The following is a 24,351-nucleotide window of genomic DNA, read 5'->3' as shown; positions in this document are numbered from 1 at the left end:
TAGATGTCCTCGGAAAGATAAAGGCTGACATCACCGCCGTCCAAGAAATGCGATGGACGGGACAAGGACAGAAACGAGTAGGTCCTTGTGACATTTACTACAGTGGCCATATAAAGGAGCGCAAGTTTGGTGTTGGATTCGTGGTGGGAGAGAGACTCCGTCGCCGAGTACTATCATTCACTCCGGAGAATGAACGTCTAGCCACAATCCGCATCAAAGCTAGGTTCTTCAACATATCGCTGATTTGCGCCCACGCCCCGACGGAAGAGAAGGACGATGTGACCAAAGATGCCTTTTATGAGTGCTTGGAGCGCACTTATGAGAGATGCCCCCGCCACGATGTCAAAATCGTGCTTGGCGACTTCAACGCCAGGGTGGGCAAAGAAGGTATCTTTGGCACTACGGTCGGTAAATTCAGCCTCCACGAGGAAACATCCCCAAATGGGTTGAGGCTGATCGACTTCGCCGGGGCCCGAAATATGGTTATCTGTAGTACTAGATTCCAGCATAAGAAGATACATCAAGCTACCTGGCTGTCTCCGGATCGAAAAACCACCAACCAGATCGATCATGTTGTGATAGACGGAAGACACGTCTCCAGTGTTTTAGATGTGCGTGCGCTCCGAGGACCTAACATTGACTCGGACCACTATATTGTTGCAGCCAAAATTCGCACCCGCCTCTGTGCAGCAAAAAACGCACGCCAACAAACACAAGGAAGGTTCGACGTCGAGAAGCTGCAATCACAACAGACAGCCGAACGATTTTCTACTCGGCTTGCACTCCTGCTCTCTGAGAGCACTCGTCAACAACTTGGTATAAGGGAACTGTGGGATGGCATTTCAAACTCCTTACGTACAGCTGCAACCGAAACCATTGGTTTTCGGAAAGTGCAAAAGAACAGCTGGTACGACGAGGAGTGCCGTGTCGCAGCGGAGAGAAAACAGGCTGCCTACCTCGCAACGTTACGATCGACCACAACACGTGCGGGATGGGACAGATACCGAGAGTTGAAGAGGGAAGCGAGACGCATTTGCAGACAGAAGAAAAAAGAGGCCGAAATGCGTGAGTACGAACAGCTTGATAAGCTGGCCGACAGGGGTAATGCTCGAAAATTCTACGAGAAAATGCGGCGGCTTACAGAAGGTTTCAAGACCGGAGCATACTCCTGTAGAACCCCCAAAGGTGATCTAGCCACCGATGCCCAGAGCATACTTAGATTATGGAGGGAACACTTCTCCAGCCTGCTGAATGGCAGTAAAAGCACAACACCAGGAGAAGACGAACCCGATTCCCCAATCTATGACGATGGAGCAGACGTTCCATTGCCCGACCAGGAAGAAGTTCGAATAGCAATTGCCCGCCTGAAAAACAACAAAGCGGCAGGGGCCGACGGATTGCCGGCCGAGCTATTCAAACACGGCGGCGAAGAACTGATAAGGAGCATGCATCAGCTTCTTTGCAAAATATGGTCGGATGAAAGCATGCCCAACGATTGGAATTTAAGTGTGCTATGCCCAATCCATAAAAAAGGGGACCCCACAATCTGCGCCAACTACCGTGGGATAAGCCTCCTCAACATCGCATACAAGGTTCTATCGAGCGTATTGTGTGAAAGATTAAAGCCCACCGTCAACAAACTGATTGGACCTTATCAGTGTGGCTTCAGACCTGGTAAATCAACAACCGACCAGATATTCACCATGCGCCAAATCTTGGAAAAGACCCGTGAAAGGAGAATCGACACTCACCACCTATTCGTCGATTTCAAAGCTGCTTTCGACAGCACGAAAAGGAGCTGCCTTTATGCCGCGATGTCTGAATTTGGTATCCCCGCAAAACTAATACGGCTGTGTAAACTGACGTTGAGCAACACGAAAAGCTCCGTCAGGATCGGGAAGGACCTCTCCGAGCCGTTCGATACCAAACGAGGTTTCAGACAAGGCGACTCCCTATCGTGCGACTTTTTCAATATGCTGCTGGAGAAAATTATTAGAGCTGCAGAACTGAACCGAGCAGGTACAATCTTTTATAAGAGTGTACAGCTGCTGGCGTATGCCGATGATATTGATATCATCGGTCTCAACACCCGCGCCGTTAGTTCTGCTTTCTCCAGACTGAACAAGGAAGCAACGCAAATGGGTCTGGCAGTGAACGAGGGCAAGACGAAATATCTCCTGTCATCAAACAAACAGTCGTCGCACTCGCGACTTGGCCCCCACGTCACTGTTGACAGTCATAACTTTGAAGTTGTAGATAATTTCGTCTATTTAGGAACCAGCGTTAACACCACCAACAATGTCAGCCTTGAAATCCAACGCAGGATTACTCTTGCCAACAGGTGCTACTTCGGACTGAGTAGGCAATTGAAAAGTAAAGTCCTCTCTCGACGAACAAAAACCAAACTCTATAAGACGCTCATAATTCCCGTCCTGCTATATGGTGCAGAGGCTTGGACGATGACAACAACCGATGAGTCGACGTTGCGAGTTTTCGAGAGAAAAGTTCTGCGAAAGATTTATGGGCCTTTGCGCGTTGGCCACGGCGAATATCGCATTCGATGGAACGATGAGCTGTACGAGATATACGACGACATTGACATAGTTCAGCGAATTAAAAGACAGCGGCTACGCTGGCTAGGTCATGTTGTCCGGATGGATGAAAACACTCCAGCTCTGAAAGTATTCGACGCAGTACCCGCCTCGGGAAGCAGAGGAAGAGGAAGACCTCCACTCCGGTGGAAGGACCAAGTGGAGAAGGACCTGGCCTCGCTTGGAATATCCAATTGGCGCCACGTAGCGAAGAGAAGAAACGACTGGCGCGCTGTTGTTGACTCGGCTATAATCGCGTAAGCGGTGTCTACGCCAGTAAAGAAGAAGATACATCAACATACATTTATATAAGACTTGGGTACGAAAAATAGGGAACGTTTGAAGTTAGCTCCGAAATCCTATAAAAATTCCATCGACCATTGTCGTATACGTTTAGTTGTGTAGAAAGGAAAGTATGCTACCGAGTTGACAGTCTTTCGTTGAATAAAATTTTAGTTAGTGAACTTCGGAGTTTGGCACCTGCTTAGTATTCGGTTAGACTTTAGAAACAATTTAGACCAGCCAATCAACGGTAATAAACAGTGCGCCTAAAGGTAGGCCACACAATTGGATCTAACTTATTTTGGCAATCAGAACACGACCCTGCGTTCTGAAGATGTAAATCCGTTGGTAGCAAGTAGCCTCCATCAGTTTCTTGGGACCTTGCGCAATCTGATTACCCTGTTTTATTTCGGTTAGAGTATTTTCAATACAGTTGAACACCCCAGAGCTCCGACGAATATGATTAAGTCAGTTCCAACACTCATGCCGGAAACACAATCAAATCAACTCGGCTGATCATATACAATATTGTTAATCACGGCAAATACCGACCAGCTTCAACTGATCTGATGCTATCAGCTCTTTAGCAATCACGATCGAGTAAACGGTATATCCGAACTGACAGAATCAGCCAGAGTAACGAATCAGTACTCGAGTATAGACAAAAATGTATTACTAGTTGCATTTCTATGTGGTATAACTCTAGAGTTTAACAACAAGATTCCAAATAATTTCTCACAGTGTGCGGCTCGTTCGATTCAAGCAACACAGTATAAATCCACAGAGAATGAGAGGCACCCCGCCCGCGACGTCGACACATTCTTTCGCAAATATTTTGAAATGAAGAGTTGCAACATTTAATAAACAGGACGAACGGCGGTGATCAACTATTTTTATACATATGTACATACCGGGGTTTCCAACAGGGATGATATCACTTCTAAGTGTCGTTTCGACCATTTTTAATATGACGTGATCGCTCAAAGTAATGAAAATACTGCTGCCGCTCAGGTTGAGACTGCAACTTGTCGATTCCAAGACGTTCTCAAGAATTGGAACTGTCTCGAACCAGAACCTGGAGGATTATGATAAAGGATTTGGGCTTGCATCCGTATAAAATTGTTATCACTCAAGAACTGAAACTAGTGGACCACGACAAACGTCATGAATTTGCTGATTTTGCCTTGGAACAACTTGAAATCGATAACTATTTTTTTAAGAAAATCATCTTCTCCGTTGAGCCATACTTTCATCTGAGTGACGATTTTAGTGCGTAGAAAACCCACAAACTATTCATGAACAACCATTAGATTCACCAAAATGGACAGTTTGGTGTGGTTTTCGGACTGGTGGAATCATTGGTCAGTACTTCTTTCGAAATGATGCAAGGGGCACGATTACTGTCAATGGAAAGCGAGAGATAGATCGATGATAAGCAACTTTTTATGGTCGCAATTGGAAGAAGTTGATTTTGACAAAATCAGGTGCCAACAAGACGGTGTTATGTGTCATATAGTAAATACATGCAACAATCGAATTATTGCGAGAAAATTTTGGAGATTCGATTATTTTAAGAAATTGTGACATTGAATGGTCTTCAAAAAGTTGTTACTTAACATCATTAGACTACTTGTTGTGAGGTTATTTGAAGTTATTGATCTTTAGCAATAAACCAGACTCTCTTCAAGTTTTAGAAGTCAATATTGAACGCGCTGTTCATGAAATACGAATTGATTTAGTGAAAAAAGTACTCAAAAATTGCATGCATCGAATTCGTTCCGGCAAAAGAGAAGTCAGAATTGAATTTCCTTAACTACTAGGTGTCTTCTTATGAAAATAAATCGCTTTTATTGGAGAACCCTGTAAATACGCGTGCGTACAAAAATATGCGTGAATCGGCAAAAATGCCCAACTACAAATATTTATGCACGTTTGTATATGCTGCGCATGCGCACAGCGACCGCGGCAAGGCGCGAGACACTTTAATAAAAGTCTGAAGATTCTTTATTAATATGTGTAATTAATTTTTTCTTTTACTCTTTAGAATTAGCAAATATGTCGGTATGTAAATGGAGATGAGTGAATACAAGCGACATGGGTGACACACGCATAACAACAGGGTTGCATGCAACATTATCAAAATGCACACAGACGCGCCGACGTCGCTCGCACAAAGCGCAGCTCACACTGGGCGTATTTGCCTACGAAATCTTGGCAAACTTATTCGTTTATAATTGATTGAGATATTTGCAGAAGTGAAGAGATGACAACGCAACAACGGCGGAGGCTGCGTAGTGGCTGCCACTAAGCCAGAATATGCAAGTAGCAAACGACTCGACTGGTGGCGTTGCGTACAAATAGAACTCAGCGAGCCAGGGAAAGACGTCAGCGTCGACAGATCGACGTAGTCGCAATTGTTGTGTGCGAAGGAACTTAAGAGTTGACAGCAACGACTGCGTCAGCGTCAACGTCAGCGATCAGCGACAGCTGCCACTAAGTGAGCCGGCCAACTAGCGAAACAGACTGCCGGCTAGCCGCTAATATTTGCTTTTCCCATGTAGCAAAACCTTAACAACGCCTTTGCGCGCCAACTATGTAACCGGCGTTGTATTGACCAACAGCTTAAGTGGCTAACTGATCGCCAGCAACAACAGCCAACCACAAACAAATCAACGCAACAGACCGACAACGATTGACCGCGACGCGTCGATGCGTGCGAATTTTTTAGCACTATGTTAAATTTTCCAGCGATAATGCGGACTGCTCTCTACTTTGAATGGTTCTTTGGGTGCTCCACAGCATCCAGCATACTGGCAGACGAGAGGGGCTCGCGCGGACCAGCAGCCATCTCTGACAAGTTCAATGTGCGCGCAAACTGCCAGTGCGAATATTGAACTGGGCGTGTATGGATGTGTGTGTGTATTTACACTATGCCTGGACGAATGTCGAGTATATTTGAACAAACTGTTGATGCTGTCGTTAATTTGGCAAGCAAATTCCAAATATAACAGTTTCGAGCAACATACTAATGGAGCAAAGTGTGCGGAAGATGTTTAGGTGATAATTCCTGGATGCGTGCCGTGACTAAACAGGAAGTCGCACCACTCACACACACATATATAACATACACATTCCGTTGTTAAACGTTTTCCAGTGTGTTTGCTGTGTCTTAGAAGCCTCTTTTCTTTTTTGCTGTTTTAGCATACTTAAGTAATGTTTGAAATTCTATTAAGGCAATTAACATGTAAAATTGTATGTTGATTTAGTACTCACAATTAAATCGCCTTTGTATATGCTGTTGTCGGTGTAGAATACCAACAGTTCGGCAGATAACGCCCGACAACTGGGCTCGCGCAATTTCGAAGCCAGCAACAGGCAGGCGGCCGCCAATATTTGCAGATGTGTCTTTGTTACCGATTTTGTGGATAGGAAGCGATCCATATAGTTGAGCGCTAAGAGTACCACCTCCTCTTGGGACTTTTCTTCGGCGCATACCTGTAAAAAAAGAAAAAAAAAACGGTTAAGATATTGCGACCATTATAGAAAATACCGTCTTATTTGGTTAACGAATTCTTTACTGAAGTACAGTATTTCCCATATAATTGACTATGTTAATATTATAATGAATAAAGTTATTAGCCGTCTTCGATTTGCCATTTCCCTGCTCGCTTAGTTTACGCGCTACTCCAACTCGGTCCCATTCCAATGCGAGCGAAGCAAGGATGCCCCTCTGGCCAGCTCATCGGCTTGGCAATTGGCAGCAAATCCGCTGTAACCAAACACCCAAACGAGCCTGATATTGAAGTAGCCTGATTCTATTTCTAGAGACGAAAGACACTCCTTGACTGGCTTTGACCGCACATTTAGCCAGCTCAACCCGACAAGCTTCAACTCACGCGTCACTGTCAGCCTTTCTCTGCGGCTTCTTCTCTGGAGAAGAGTCGTAATGGCTTCTGGGACGCAGTGATCCATATTTTCAGGAATGAAATTAAAGGTGGAGAGAATCTCATCGTGTCCTTTTTCGGACACTTTCATATACATAAGCCTTATAACACACTTCGCTGCAATACTCCTACTGACACTGGCATCAAGTGCTATTGTTGGTGTAGTCCGTACTGCACCGGAGATATCGATGAGCGCCGCTCTTTGGACACGCTCAAGCTTTTTACCAAGTTTGGTCTTTTCAAGCGCACTCCACCAGACGAATACACCATAGAACATAATTAGCTTGACTACGCTTTCGTACCTTAGCCAGCCTAGAGCTCCTATACAGCAATATAAAGTAACCGATGCCTTCTAAATTCTTCAAAATTGACCTCTTTGAAAGCTTTATATGAAAGATAAGGCCTACGTATTTTACTTTATCAATAGGCCTTTGATATAGCTATTTTGGGCCCTTAAAAGTTTACCCTTCAGTATTCTGCTTCTAATATACAGATCCATGAGTCTCTGCAACGTTTTTAATAGAAACGAGGCAAATGGGCCTGAAATCCTTTGCACCGTGAGAACCCTTTTAGGCCTTCGATATAAACGTAACCTTAACCACTCTCCAGGCCTTTAAAACATAACCTAATCTAACGCAATTCGTATAGATGGAACGCTGCAGTTGCTCCGGTATGAGCCATCAAGAAAAGGGGACTTGAAGGGTTTCAGTGAAATCAGTGTCGAGGGAAGGTAATGTTCAACCAAGTAGTTCAAGAAGACTGTGCTGTTCTCTCGAAGTTCTCCCGAGACTTCTTTAGCAGTTCAAAGGAAAATTAGCATCTTGGAGTAGTTTCAACGGCTTCTCGCTGCTCACGATCCAACCACTATCCGCAAGTGTACATGCGAAGACAATGATAAAGATATCAAGTTGAACTCGATTCAGGAGATAATGCGGTTACTTCAATAAAGTGATTTAAGACCAGCCTTTCGGATCAGAGCAGACAGCCTTAAGTTAGGTCATTTGATTTCTCAACTCACGCTGGCTTCGACGGTAAAGGTCACTTAGTCAATCAAATGGATTTACGGATTACTTTGTAAGTTCGCTGAGAAACCTCGTATTACGCGAAAACTTTTTAGCACTTTAGCCATTTCTAACCTTTTCGTCCGCCACTTATTTCCACTGACCGCACAAATCAATTTACTACTTCCTATTCCGAAAAAGAAAATTATTAGCAAATCAATTTCCGGCTGGACAGCAAATACACGCACATTAGAAGACAAACGAAGCTTAAGCTAGCATAGACTTGGCAATAAAACTAAGCAGTTAGCTTAGCGCGTTATGTCCGAATTCCAAACAAAGCAGACGCGATGACGCGATACGCTTGCACAGCGCCAGCACCAACACTTCGAATGGCTTAATGACGTTTACATAACGTTGCGCACTAACCAGCGAGCCAACAATTGCAGAAATGCATGCCAACTTCAACAACAAACACACACTTACGCACGTATGCATGTATGTGTGTGCTTAGACTGACACTTTTCCAATACTTTGGCAAACAACACTGCTAATGGGAGTCGACGGGGGTTAAGTTAAGTTAAGTTAAGTTGAGTTGCGTTAAGTTAAGGCTTGGAAAACCAGTGAAGTCTGGCGAAAGAACTATAAGTAATATATATAAATGTACATATGCAGACTTAGAGCCGTGCCCCTGCGCGCATGCCGCCTGTGGGTGCTGGGGATCGTCGATAAATGCATTGGAAGTGCAAGTGCGCGCGGGGCATACAGCGATCGGTTGAAGCACCTGAGGCGCGGAACATTTAAGGGGCAGCTAGTACAGCATTTACTGCTGGCGGGTGTTTGTATTGGTAGCTTCTTTTTCTTATTATGATTCATAATTTTTCTCTTGATTTTCTTTTCATTTATTATTTCTGCTTTTTTCTTTTTATTTCTATTAATTTTTTTTCTATATTTATACGTATTTTTTATTTTTGTTCCCCTGCCATTCATCAACAGCAGGGCAGGTCTGTTCGCTATGTTTGTGTTGCAAGTGCACTGCCGTGGAACATGCAATCAGTTAGGTATCTCATAATTAGTTTTACGCTTCGGTTTTACTTTCTTACATTCTCATAGCTGTGTAATCATAGTATAAATATACTACGTACTCATACTTTTTTGTTGTATTGTTTCAATGTTTATGTGTTGTTGTTGTTGTTGTTAATGCGCGCTTGTGGGTTAAAGCGCGCCGATTACTCTATTTGGTTAAGTAAGAATGTAAGTGAAGTGATTTGAGAAGGTGCGCATTAGCTGGGAAATGGGGTAAATCGTATACAGGGTGTCGCGCACAGAGCGTGGCGGGGATAAAGTCATGCGATAAACAAGCAGAAAAATTATTTTGGTTTACTAAAGTAATTATAACAAATCGTTAACGTTTCTTTCACTAAAACTTCAATTCTTTTAACGCATCTATTTATAACATATATGTATGTATATTCTCAAACTTACAGCAGTGACGGCAATAGGACAATGGTCTGTTAAAATCCCCACACTTGAGGAGAGGCTCTGATCTGTTGCGATTAATCTAGGGCCAAGAGGCTTTTGCGACAGCGCATGTACCGATGGTGGCTCAGCGCTAGGCAAGCTTCCTCAAAGTACAACTATCTAGTAGTAAAACGCAAGAGGATACGGGAGCACCGACCCGCTCTCATTTACCTTTTTTGCTAGCTCAGTAGTTTTGCAATGTTCTGCGACTCCGCTTTGGCCTGGCACCTACACCAGTCTTATCACAAAGACACCCGATGCTATTGATATAAACGTTAGGCACTCCTCGACCAACCTTGAAAGCTCTGTTAATGAGTTCAAGGTTAGTATCACCGCACTGCTATCGGAGTGAATGTTCACTTCTCTGAAGGAGGCTGCACTTCAGAGTAGTAGATCTACTGCTTTTTTAATGGCTGCAACCTCGGCTTGGAAGGCACTGCAATAGTCACCCACCTTCCTTCCCCCCCCACGCTGCGACCCATCCTTAAAGAAGCTTACTACCTTCTCCCTCGTTGATATATTCGCAGAAAAGGAGCCGCCAAAGTTCAGTTTGGCAAATCCATGATCGAAGTTATCCGAGTCAAAGTGTGTAAGGACATCCGAGTCTTCAGATACGTGTTCTTTTAAGAACCCAGATACTCTGAGTCGGATAGCAACTTTCTCAATCAAAAGACTTCCGACGATGTCGGCCACTATTTGCAAAATGGCATTAATTGCCATGATTGGAGTGGACTTTAGTGCGCCACACATGCTGATGAGTGCCGAACGTTGAACGTTTTCGAGGTTTTTTGCAAATGTGGTCTTTTCTAGAGCCCTCCACCATATAAAGACTGCACTGAACATAATCGGCTTGAATATAGTTTGTTATCCCGAAAATTTTGATTAAAAATTATTTGTAACGGGAAAACTTTACAATATCGTCCCAAGTTTTTGGGAATGAAATGGGTTTGAGCGGATAGAGAAGGTTCTCCAGATCAAGATTATAAAATATATTCATTCAGGCTTCACTAATTCGTTGATGCACATTTATTTCCTATTATAATGGCTCTTACTCAATATTTAACTTATTCTTCAATTCTATTTATTTACACAACAACAAAACGGTTGCAAACTGACAAATAGTAAGCGTTACCTTACCGACAACTTTTGTTAATGAACTGAAGGAAATAAGTAAACAGATTATACCACAATGGCAGGAAACAAATAAAATATTATTAGTTTTTTACACAGATCTCCTTTCTGCATTGGAAGCCTACGATTGCGCTTAAAAAAAACAAGAACACTGGTCCCTCTAGTACCTTGGTTTCACAAGAGCAGAGAAATATTAATTATTTATTTTACGGTCCATCATCTTTCTTTTTGTCTTATTTTCGTTTGGTTGCAAATATATTAGGATGGCAACACTGGTTATTTGTCAGCATGCAACCGTTTTGTGATTGTGTAAATAAATAACTAGAATTGAACAATAAGTCAAATATTGAATAAAAGCTTTTTTTGCACTTTATAATATGAAATAAATGTGCACAAACGAATTAGTGAAGTGTAAGTATGTAAGTGAAATATATTATATAAACGTAAAATATATTTTTAATCAAAAAAGTAATTTTAATTGTTGAAACTTTAAGAAATTATACCAGTGTGTAGGCGATTGTCTTGAATTTTTTAAAAGAGAGTACTCGATTGAATATTTCGAACTTCTTTGAACATAATAAGGTATATTTTCAGCTATACTTTAAGATTTTTTTTTACAAAAATATTGAAAAATAACGGAGTTATGTGCTGTTTTCGGAGGTGCCAAAAATTGTCGGTTCGAGGAAAACGCGTTTAAAGTTTCAACGATCCAATTTATACCTGCGAGCGGTCCCTCTTTAGAACACTGCCATCCAAAAATTATTCCGGATACAAACTTGCCGATTTCACAGGATGTTTTTGGAAATATAAACTATCGAAAAACCAAAAAAAAAATTACACTGGTATAACCCCTTAAACGAAGATTTCTCGAAACTATGAGTTTCCCGCGGCAATATCTATATATCGTCACCTAAAATGCAAAATAACGTCTCATCAAAACAATCAAAATGGAGCTTTGTGGTGCTTACGGTTCCCTATATCTTATTATAGTAGACGAATGTGTAAAATTTTAAGCTTCAGCTATCAGATGTAACCAATACATAACCATTTTATAACCAAAAATCAAAATTCCTTTTCAATATGATCGTTTTTCCTTGGCCTGAAAACTTATGAAAAGTGATGTTACTTTTATTTGCATTTTAGATTTTGATATTAAACTCATAGCGCCTAAATGTAGGCTAGGGTTTAAAGGAAATCTTTCGGTAAATGAAAGTATTGCCAATTAAATTATATATAATTTTCTGTTTAAGAAGAGAAGGTTGCTTAATGCTAGTCAGCAGTTTTTCGTAGTTTTTAAATGCAAGTTAATTGAATCGGTTTATTTAACTGACTATAATTTTTATTTAAGGGCTCCCATTTTGCTATAAATATATAAAAATATAACAAAAATGCATTTGGTTTATCAAAAAGTCACCTCAATCGCAAAAAACCAATAAAACTAAGTAAACAATCAATAAAACAAAAACAACCAAACCAGCTTGTCAACTAAAGCACAACCCTTCGTCGGCATGCGGTCCACCGGTGCAGAAAAAAAATGACCACGGGTGGGCACGCGGGGCTGAAAGTGTTAATGAAGTTGTAACGATGCCTTTTTATAAAGAATTCGCTTTAACTCACTGCGCCGAAATGTAGGCAAGGTTTATGCAAAGTTTTTCAGTAGATCAATGCATGTTGTAATGTCTCATTGAATTTTTTTTTTTTCAAAATCTTCTTCTTCTTCTTTACTGGCGTAGACACCGCTTACGCGATTATAGCCGAGTCAACAACAGCGCGCCAATCGTTTCTTCTCTTCGCTACGTGGCGCCAATTGGATATTCCAAGCGAGGCCAGGTCCTTCTCCACTTGGTCCTTCCACCGGAGTGGAGGTCTTCCTCTTCCTCTGCTTCCCGCGGCGGGTACTGCGTCGAATACTTTCAGAGCTGGAGTGTTTTCATCCATCCGGACAACATGACCTAGCCAGCGTAGCCTTCACTTCAAATATAAAAACAATTTAGTTATAGTTACTTATTTTAGGAGCTCAACAGATTTCGAATTTACAAAAACAATTTCATTCTAACTTACATATGTATCATCGGTGTACTGCAATGATAGCTCAACGCTTTAAATATTGCCTATTTATTAAAATATATTATTATTATAAATATAAAATTTTTATAATAAAAATAAAATACCGTTGCGAAAAATCGAATAATATATTTTAATAAATAGGCAATATTTAAAGCGTTGAGCTATCATTGCAGTACACCGATGCACAGCGCAACTTGCCCCAATAGGTGTCAATGACACTACCTTTTTAATCTATTTTTATACGGTTTACGATGTTTTTTCTTACCAAACAACACTTACAACACAATGCCTAATACACTTAATGTTTAATTGCGCCTTTGGACCCCTTAAGAATTCATTAATGCACCCGCCGTGCAATTGGTGGCCTGCCACATTAGCTGCTCATGATCAGCGCGCCACCCTACCCCAGCCAAATGCAATCGAAATGAGAAGGGGCTCAACCTGAACCTACGCCAACGTGCATAGCATGTACAAAGGCACGTAACAAGGTAAGACGCTTCGAACTGAAGCGCATTTAATTGAAGCAGCAGCAACATTCAAGCATCAGAAATGGGAATGGCACGGTGCGCGCGCGCCTGCCAGAAGAATCATTAGCAAACTACTGGAGCGCAGTGCGGCTAATGCCAAGTGCTGCTGAAGTTTCGATAGGCAGCTATTGCTATTAGGCTGTGCGGTGCTGTGCGATGCCGTGGTGTGCTTTACTTGCTGCTGTCGCTGTCGCTGCCATTGAAAAGGTAAACAAAGCCAAGGTTTCGACGACTTGTTGCATGTTCGCCGACAATTAAGCCATTACAGATGCCGGTGCGCGCGCTGAGCGTGTGTGTGTGTGTTTTGGTTTTGTGTAAACGTGTGAGTGTATTAGTGCAACGATAACTCTACGAAAGGGTAACCAAACAGCGTTAGGCGCTGGCGCGCGTTGGTCAAAAGTCTACACAGCCCATTAACGCCTACTTGTGGGTGGAGACTACTTCAGAAGAAACTGTTTGCTGTTTGCACATACAAGCCGTAACGGTTCCGCTACTAAAACACTATAGATGTGCTTTTGTGTTTGCATGTGTATGTGTGTGTGTGTATGTTTATATAGAATGACGACGCTTCCGTTTGGCAATTTCCCGAAAATCCGTTGCAGAGATTGCGCGCCGCAAACACAAGTCAACAAGTAGCGCAAATAAGTGTAATAAAAACATACAACATACGGCATACAATAATAACAAACAAATAAAGCGCGACAGCAGCAAAACACCAACTCAAACACTAAAGACGACATTGCACAAATTCAACTTCCGGCCCATCAATTCAACGACATTTTGGCATTCAGTAGCAGCGCAGAATTTACGCATTGTTGCTGTTGTTGTTATTGTTTTTTGTTGCTGTATGCCTACGCTGCGCGCCACAGTCATTAAGAATTCGCAACGCGTTTGTTGTGTTGGCTGTGAGTTATTTATTTATTTATTATTTATTTGCAAGCGGAGATGCAGCCGAAAAAGGAAAAAAATCAAAAATTAAATAAAAAATAAAAATAAGAGTACAAAAATATTAAAAATCTGAAGCAACAGCAGTGTGCGCTGAATATTCTCTGCGTTTACTTTTCTCTTTCATTTTTGCGAAAAAAATTGCAAAATCTAAATGAAGACACTCTGCGCATGGACTTGCATATGGCAGCTCATGGCACAGGCAGGCAAGGAAGTGTCGTTTATTTGCATGTATGTGTGTGCATACAAACATATTTTTACTGTTTTGCAGCAAATAAAGAAATTCGAGCGAAAGCTACAGGCTGACCTCAATGCCTTAAAAATAAAAATAACAAAAACAAAAACTGAAAAAAGTGACACAAATAAAACAGGGAAATAATATTGTCAAACAGAACACTGGTGAAAAAGTCACAAAATTAACGTTTCCTCCGTCGGCATAGACTTTAAATGACATGCTTCGTGCAATACATACGTACATACATATGTATATGTTTGCAAGTTGTATTTTTATACCCAGGACAGGGTAGATTAAGTGTGCCTGAAGCACATAACATTAAGAAAGAAACTACAGAGATCCTATAAAAAATATATTCATATACATATATGTAAATGATCAGCATGACGAGCTAAGCCGAGCTAGCCATGTCCAGCTGCCTCTGTATAACCTTCGGCTTTTGAGTTAGCAATCGGAAATTTGGCAAACGTACTTTTCTCCCCAAGGACCTGCTTCTTTGATGGAACCACCGATATCTTTTTTATTTGACAAGATATCTTCACGAAATCTGGCTCGTATTGTTACCCAAGGTAACCCTGCAAGCTCTGAAGGATATGTTGAAATCAGACCACTCTAGCATATAGCTGCCATACAAACAATTGATCCAACTCAAGTCCTTGTACGGAAAACTTTTTTATTTGACAAGATATCTCTACGAAATTTGGAAAAGATTATTTTCCAATGTAACTCTGCAAGCTCTGAAGAAAGTGCTCAAATCGGACCACTAAGCATATAGCCGCCATACAAACGGATCGATCAAAGCCAAGTCCTTGTGAGGAAAACTTTTTTAATTCACAAGATATCTTCACGAAATCTGGCTTGGATCGTAGTCCAAGGCAACTATACAAGCTCCAAACATACTGTTCAGATCGGACCACTCTAGCATATATGTAGCTGCTATAGAAACTGAACAATCAAAATCAAGATAAAAATATTTCTTTACCCTTGTATATTATAATAAATGTGTCTGTGAGGGGTATAATAGCTTCGGTGCAGCCGAAGTTAACATTTTTTCTTGTTTTCGAATCTGTTTTTGATTTTGAATTTTGCAACGGAAAGAGGCAAAGTTTATCGCGGCGCAGGCATTCATTCATGCAATCATATGTTCATTCATTTTTTCTGACAATTACGGAAACAAACAGATGTATACATATGTACCATTACTAATATACAGTATATACATACATACATATGTATATGTATGTACGGCCGTTGAGATAAGCTTGCTACATTGCTAAATTGCAAGCAATTGAACAAAGCAATAATTCTAATCAGCATTATTAATAATGTCACATAACCCACATACTTAACTACAACAACAACACACGCAATAGCGACTTTGGGCTTACTCAAATTCTACCATAACTGCTGTAACAAATATTTGCTTAGCGACAGCTTGCAAAAGCGTACAAAGCAAAGGCAGATGATATTTCGACGTCACCCCCACAAGAACAAGCACACATATATGTATATACATACATACATACAAGTACACTATCAAAAGTGTAATAAAAGCTCACATAAGGCAATGCAAATGCCTTTTAAGCCCAAACACTTTGCAGCCTACGACAGCCTTTCAAACAAAGAGCTTCACTCAGCTCGCCGGCTGGCTTGACAGCCAGCAAAAGCCATTGCCCCTCCACAAATAAATCGTCAACCAAAATCAAACCGAAACAGCAAATGGTCGATTTCTTGAATGGGAAGACAACGTCGCGGTTGGCGTCGGCGTTTGCAGGTCGTCACGAGGTTACTTACTCCACTCTATTTGCACAGAGGTCTTAGGCAAGTATGATAGGCCGCGTGTAATTATTGATAAAAAAAATTGGAATTGCGTCGGCGTTTGCAGGTCGTCACGAGGTTACTTACTCCACTCTATTTGCACAGAGGTCTTAGGCAAGTATGATAGGCCGCGTGTAATTATTGATAAAAAAAATTGGAAGACAACAACTCAAAACCAACAAAAAAAAGTCAGTTTGAACAGTTGCCGGAAATATACTCTTTCATATATAAGAAATTATCAGGAAGAATTCGTCCGGTATTCAAAAATCGTAAATGTAAAGTAGTTTTTTTCCGCTTTAGGTTTGCTTGTATTTTCACAGCCGATCCTTACTGTTTCGAACCGTTGCAAAAACTATTTTCAAAACTTTTCTATAATAACTCCTTCCATAAAGCTATCTTAATATCGGCCGCTCTATGACTCAGTCAATGGAGAACACAGTTACCTCCGATCGTTAAGTTCTTTAGAAGTCTTCCCTGACTGTTCCGATATTGAGCTAGGCTGCAAAAACAGTGATTGTCTACCAAGTACACGGGAACTGTAGCAACTATTGGAACCACGAGTTCATATAAAATAATATCAGTACAAGCTTTTCTTCGATATTACTTAAGTATGGACATCGCGAAGAAACAAGACTGAAAAGTCTGGTAACCACAATAATATCTGAGCTCTGTTGGAGCAGAAGAGCAGAAGTCGTTGTGTTGTTCCTTTTCATTCGTCTATTTTTCCATGACATCACGAACAATACATTCCAGAAAAGTTATAACTCCATCGTGATCCTTATTTCTATTATTCTTCAATAAATCCCAAATTCTAATCACTTAACGAGGTTTCGTAACTGTTACAATAGCAAAAATAGTATCGAGCTCCAATTTAACGAACCCGTTGCCTTTGAACGGTGCTGCTAACGGAAACACGTATTTTTTATGCATGCTTTCACACTTTCCTCGACATGTAAACGGTCGGTTAAGTTTCCGATGTTTATAAATAGAGTTGTGACAATGGGTTTCATGGGAAATTGTCAAAACAAAGTCTATGCAAAAATCACATACATAAACACCTTTCTCCGTTCAGCTCTTTCAATTTTTGCGAGCTACAAAGTCATGAACTCATAAATCAGTTTTTTTTGACGCGGTTAACCTCTGGAGACATCCACTGCTATTTTGTTCTAAAATACAGCTACTAACAGCAAAACAAGCACGATGTAGACGAAAATTTGAATAATCATTAATAAAGTAGAAAATTAGATTCGCACCTGTCTGCATATGAGTAAAGACAGGCTTATTAAAATTTTTAATTGGTTCTTAAATCATAATTTTCGCACTGAAGCATTCGCTTAAAAGCAATTGGTGGAACGTTGATGGGAATGACAATGTGGAGATCAAAAGCGTGAATTCGCTACTAAAGGAATATATAATATATACACACGCACAAAGAAATAAAGAAACTCTCACGTTTTTGGCAGCTATGCAAATCCGTTGAGTGAGAAGTTATCTTGGTGGGAACAAAATTGGCTAACTGGTGATATATACAAGTACATACATATAGAGATTTATATATCATTAAACGATTCCAATGGAAGCGATCTTAAAAGGCTGCTGAACTGCTGTTTTAAAGTATTTTAGAACAAAAGCAGCATTACAAAGGAGAGAGACAAAGAAATGGAGAGGCACGGTGTGCGTACAAAGGATGATTTTGGCAAAGCTCTAGAACGACATAAACGTTTGCAAATTATCATGTGAGTTGATATTACTAAAAACGAGCATGTCACGACTCATAAAAGTTTTTAATGACAATTTTTTTAAACAAATAGAAAATAAAACCAGCTGTCAATCGTGCCTATAAAATAATTTGCTGCTGACATACAAAATTCATATTTTTTCTTGAATTTCATATATAATTTTCAACATTATCTTTTATTTTGAATTCAAGTCTGAAAATCATAAAAATATTTTGCTACGAGTTTGGGCATGCTAGGCCTAACTAACGCTCCCTTTCATGAAAGCAATATCTTCAGAAACCATAAGTGAAGAAATTAATGTAATTAAAATTAAGAAAAAAGTAATTAATGTTCGTAAATCCATCAATCATGCTTACGGTGAACGTAAAACAAGCAGAGTGCATAAACCTCTAGACAACAACAACACAAACCTCTCCACAACAATCTAATCGCAGCTAAATGTTCGGCGAGAGAGGCAAGCTGGATTAGCTGATGTTTACGAGCACGTATACATACATACATACATATATACCTTTGTACGTGCCTTCTTCCGCGCGGCTATTATCTAGCATTATTTATGTGCGGCCAAATAGCCAGATTGCTTTTTGTCTTAATTTTGACAATGCGACGCACATTTAAATTTAAGGAAAATATATACCCACATACATACCTATATATAACCAAAATTAAAAAAACAACAAAAAACGTAAAAGCGCAAAAAAATCAGCAAAATGGCATATGGAACACTGCGCACATTTGCAAATTCGAATTTAAATATATATTATAGAATATACATACATATGTATATTTACGGAAAATAAATTAGATTTAAGCAAAAATTTCGCAATCTAGTCAGTTTTATGAAGAATCGACATAGAAAACCATTGATCCTGACAAAATTTTACGGACAACATTTCTATGGATTATTTTAGCTCTCTAGCTCCTTAACAAATGTGTCTTTTTGCCCCCTTTCTTAAGGGATTGCATTTCCAGGAACAAAAAACGGTCTAGTCTCAAAAACTTGTTTTTTATATAAAAAAAAAAATTAATATTTAAAGATAGATACATATTTTAGAAAGACTTTGTGAAATTTTCAAAGGAAAATATTCAAAACTCGGCTATTACGACGCAATTTCGGGCAATGCCTCGAAAAAAGTGCCTTCGGTTTGAAAGCGGAACTTCATCAGCCTTAGGGGTTTAAGAAATTACAGAATTTGAGACAAACTGACGTGGTTAAATCCCTGCCTAAGCAAACTTGAGCCTGACATACAACAAAATTTTTCTAAAAGTTAAAAGCCACAGCCCAACGCGATGGCGAGTAGAACGTACCATAGTAGAACACCTAACCTACGGTCCGACCTCGTCATTACAAGACATTGCCTGAAGCTTCCGTTAGATGACGCTGAAGGCGTTCGACATCTTATTTACCACCAAACAGGGTTTAGATAACCGTTGAAACTATATCTACTGGTCCACTGGTACTAAAATCGAACTAAAATAATATTTATTTTATTTTGACCAAATTTTCTAAGATTTATTTATTTTTTATAATTACATTTTCAAAATTACATGGTATTAAACTATAATGTTTCACCCAAATTTTGCGATTTTAAGCGTACTTTTGGGAAAGCTTTTACTCACAAATTAAAAGTTACAAACTTTATTCTCAATTTTTTACGATTGTAGTGATAATTTTTGCCGGAATTGCGCGCTGTATATTCCGCCTGATCTCAAAATTATGAACATCTGGCAAGAAATTACTTTTCGCAAAAGCAACAAAACTTTTAATTTTAAATAATATAAAATTATTAGCAAAAGATTGCGAATTTTTATTCGTTTTCCCATGAGAATTTCGATACTATGTTTTGGAAAAATGTAATATATACATATGTACATACATAAATATATACAATTAGTTTCTATATAGTTCATAAATGGCATGCGATTTTGCCAAAAGTAAACCCAAATACTTAAATTCGTATATTCAAGCAAACCAACAATACAATCATAGTACTTATACATACAAACATACATACATAATTTAAAGTATATAAACGTACGCATTACGCACTGTATACAAGTAAGTAGTCACACAAAGCAATACCTCACAAAAGAGGAAGCCATGCGAAAAAGACACAAAAATTGCAAAAAAAGCTAATGAATCCATTTGTATTTGTAAACAAAAAATAAGAATAAAATAATAAAGACACGAAAATAACAACAGACAACAGCGATTTATGATCAGACAGTCACACATACATATGTACACATGTATGTATGTACAACTCTTCGACAGCCCATCCACTCAGCAGTTCGACATTGGCAATGCCAAAGCCAAATTACCATGAGACTGACAGTGTAGCCGAATGGCAGGCAGACCAACAAATTTGTGGCGAGTCGGAACTTATAAGAGCAGCGATATAACACCACGACTCGAAAAACAGACGCTGAGAAGAGCAAAAATCGTACTAAGTATGCGTTCCCGAGCGAGCCCCAACAAAGCTACAGCTGATCATTTGACCGGACAGCAATCGCGACCGAATCAACCAACCCAACGGTCACACAAGTCAATCATACACGAATATCAAACGAACAACAAACGCACCACTCAAACCAAATGAACGAGCCAATTGCCAAAATAGCCGGAGCCTACAGTACGCGAAAGCTCACTCATACGATAAAATTCGACACTCCGCTCGTAAAGACACAAACAACTCAAAATGCAAAGTCAAAAGTTGAGTGAACATTATCCCCCCAACTGACGAGTTGGGGAACAGCATGTAGCGCTGTTGTGAGAAACAGAATGAACTCGTCTAAACAGAATACATGTTATAATGAAACGTTCAAGGCCACAGTGCGAATATTTTTTGGAAACAGCACACCCATACATTGGTGGGCGCTTCCCCAATTTCAGTACATATAATTTATACATATGTATGTACATGTGTGTATATATGCTTTATATATACGGTATTATGTATGTATACAAATAAGTGCACATATATGGTAAATATAAGTAATGGCACTGGAAGGAGTGGAGTATAAACGCGCTTTTATCTACATGCGGTTTATTTATTTATATATATATATGTACATATATAAATTTGTATATATTTATTTATATTCTGCTTACAAAGGGGTTGTCCAGCGGGGCTATGGGGTACATGTGCATACTATATATGGCTGTTTGTATGTAGATGGGCCCGTCGTCGGTCGACGAGCATTCGGTGCCGCATTATAATTGAAATCATAGACTTTTGGACATCTGGGCAGCAAGGTACGAGGAAGGCTCGAAGAAATGCATACAAGCACACATCCACATCGTATAAACTAGTAAAAGCGAGTTGAGTTAAATTGTTTGTATATGTATTAGGAAGAAGCAGACAACAAGTTTAAAAATTATCACAATTCTTTACAGCAACTTAGTATATTAAGCACTCAGGGGTTAATCAAGAGGGGTTTTTTCTGACGATTATGAGGCAAATGTTATAAATATCGTTAATTTTAGCTTTTAGCTTTTGGTAAATGGCAAGTGTAATGAGCATTTGTTTGCATGTGTGTGCATGAAGTAGAGCGTTTTGAAAGGCTAGGGGCAAATAAAGACATGCATATGTAAGTATATAATACTTTCATATTTATTTCAGAAAGTGTTTGCACTTATTAGTTGTCAAATAAATGTATGTGAAGAGGAAGGTTTAAATATAATAGAAAGTATGAAGTTTTTATAAATAAAAAGACAAAAATTAAATAATATAATATATGTAATAAATTAAACACAGTATTCTGATTCAAAAATAAGTAAAAATAAAATAAAATGAGATAACCAAAACTATTTTTAATGCAAATAATATTTCGCCACCTAAAAAATTAAATAACGTAACATCATTTTTCATAAATTTACAAGTGAAGGAAAAATAATATATTAAAAGTCACTCATATTAAAACAAAATTTGTGTTTAGGTTATAAAATGGTTATGAATTGGATATAAAATTGGTTATAAGTTGGTTATATACTGGTTATAACTGACAGCGGAAGCTTAAAAGTTTATGCCACATATGCATACATACATATCTAATATGTACATACATATGTATATGTAATATGATCTAGTGTATCGTAAGCAATAAAACCCTGAATTTCGATTTTTTTTATGATACGTGAATTTTCTCGAGAAGTCGTCATCTAAAATTGGCATTTGAAGAATATTATAATCTTTCGACGAACAATGTCAATTTTATTACTTATGTTGGGTTCGGTAAAAACCATGCTCTAAACCTACCGAGACTAGATGATTGCAGAAAGTTCGACGTTTAAAAGTTTAGTTGGAATAACTGTAAACGTAGAAAATTCTGAAAATTAGACCGGAGACATACATAAGTTCCCATATAGAACAAGGCGTTCTAGGCAGAGCGGAATGTGCTAGTAACAAAAAATAATCGTATATCTGATAAGAAAGTTCGCCCTTTTTTAAATCATGATTTTTGAGAGTATGTCGAAGGAGAAAGGAAAAAGTTTCGTGAGTAATTTTTGGGAGCATGTAGAAGGAAAATGGAAAAAGTTTTCTGATATATATAAAAAAAAAATTAAGTTACTTGACAATTATCTGCCATTAGAAAATTGGAGAAATTTGGGCTCCACGAGGTTTCTGGCATGCAATCGATTTCAGTGCTACAGGATTTGAAACAGTTTCTCGAAGCAGAGCTCAAAAATAGGTCTTTTATTCTACGTTTCATTTCATTTCATTTACTCTTGCTCATTTAATTTAATATTACGAAGCCTAACCAAGCCAACTTTCAACTTCGGTAAAGCCATAAGATACAAAAGTATTATAACATACACACAGTGTTCATGACCTTTCCGTGCACAAGTTTGATCTGGGAAAAAGTTTCCTGTATGGTTTGACTAAGTCGGCAAGCAAGTAGATCGCGCTAGCTTTCTTATGCCTACTCAACTGATAATGAATATTGTATTACGCGCTTATAAAGGGTGATTTTTTAAGAGCTTGATAACTTTTTTTAAAAAAAAAACGCATAAAATTTGCAAAATCTCATCGGTTCTTTATTTGAAACGTTAGATTGGTTCATGACATTTACTTTTTGAAGATAATTTCATTTAAATGTTGACCGCGGCTGCGTCTTAGGTGGTCCATTCAGAAAGTCCAATTTTGGGCAACTTTTTCGAGCATTTCGGCCGGAATAGCCCGAATTTCTTCGGAAATGTTGTCTTCCAAAGCTGGAATAGTTGCTGGCTTATTTCTGTAGACTTTAGACTTGACGTAGCCCCACAAAAAATAGTCTAAAGGCGTTAAATCGCATGATCTTGGTGGCCAACTTACGGGTCCATTTCTTGAGATGAATTGTTGTCCGAAGTTTTCCCTCAAAATGGCCATAGAATCGCGAGCTGTGTGGCATGTAGCGCCATCTTGTTGAAACCACATGTCAACCAAGTTCAGTTCTTCCATTTTTGGCAACAAAAAGTTTGTTAGCATCGAACGATAGCGATCGCCATTCACCGTAACGTTGCGTCCAACAGCATCTTTGAAAAAATACGGTCCAATGATTCCACCAGCGTACAAACCACACCAAACAGTGCATTTTTCGGGATGCATGGGCAGTTCTTGAACGGCTTCTGGTTGCTCTTCACCCCAAATGCGGCAATTTTGCTTATTTACGTAGCCATTCAACCAGAAATGAGCCTCATCGCTGAACAAAATTTGTCGATAAAACACATTTCGAACCGAACACTGATTTTGGTAATAAAATTCAATGATTTGCAAGCGTTGCTCGTTAGTAAGTCTATTCATGATGAAATGTCAAAGCATACTGAGCATCTTTCTCTTTGACACCATGTCTGAAATCCCACGTGATCTGTCAAATACTAATGCATGAAAATCCTAACCTCAAAAAAATCACCCGTTACATATGGCAGGCACTAATAAAGCAATTGAAACTACCGAATTTTCGGTGCTCAACTTACAATCCAAAAAAAAAAAACTAAGTAACAAAAAAAGAAGCATTAAATACGCAGCGTGAATCCGTCAGTAAATTTAAAGCATGTATTGCTCAAGCACGTTGAAAATTGAAGAAATGAAAACCGCATGGCAAACGCTGGTGCGAGTGATGAAAAAAAGTGTGAACGTGCCAACATGTAGGCCTATAGAAATCACAAGGTAATCGACCAGCTTGTTGGCCAGCCACAAACAAAAGCATATACAGCATACAGCGGTATATAAAATACATATGTACTACTATACCATACTCAAAGATACGTACATATGTACATATATGACAACTCAAGTGTGATGACACATGTTGAAGCGACGTTGGAATGTAATGTGGCCGGGCGATTCTTTTGACAGTTGAAATGCTTCCTTATAAAATTCATCACACGATTTAAGAAAAATATAATTTAATGCACAGCTAGCTTGCAGCATGCAGTGTTAATAAGTAATTAGAGCATATGTGTGTAACAAGAGAGAAAAGCGAGCAAAAAGCACGTGGTAGCGCCGACACCGGCGACGACGCCACCATATTGTCGCATAGCCAAATCAATCAAGTAAACTAATGCGCTACT

The 24,351-nt window shown here is 39.3% G+C and overlaps 1 protein-coding gene across 1 annotated transcript in view; it reads right to left on the bottom strand.

Moving 5' to 3' along the window:
* LOC105223252 (G1/S-specific cyclin-D1) overlaps positions 1–24,351 on the bottom strand; it is a 108,767-nt gene that overhangs the window by 55,827 nt on the left and 28,589 nt on the right. Inside the window, exon 2 of the mRNA XM_011200915.4 lies at positions 6,147–6,368. Within this exon, the coding sequence (XP_011199217.2) occupies positions 6,147–6,368 (222 nt within the window). The remainder of the gene's footprint in view (positions 1–6,146; positions 6,369–24,351) is intronic.

The sequence above is a fragment of the Bactrocera dorsalis genome, chromosome 4 (assembly GCF_023373825.1).
Source record: "Bactrocera dorsalis isolate Fly_Bdor chromosome 4, ASM2337382v1, whole genome shotgun sequence".
NCBI classification, from domain to species: Eukaryota; Metazoa; Arthropoda; class Insecta; order Diptera; family Tephritidae; genus Bactrocera; species Bactrocera dorsalis.
Note: the sequence above shows the minus strand (reverse complement) of the source record. Positions and strands in the feature narration are given on the sequence as shown.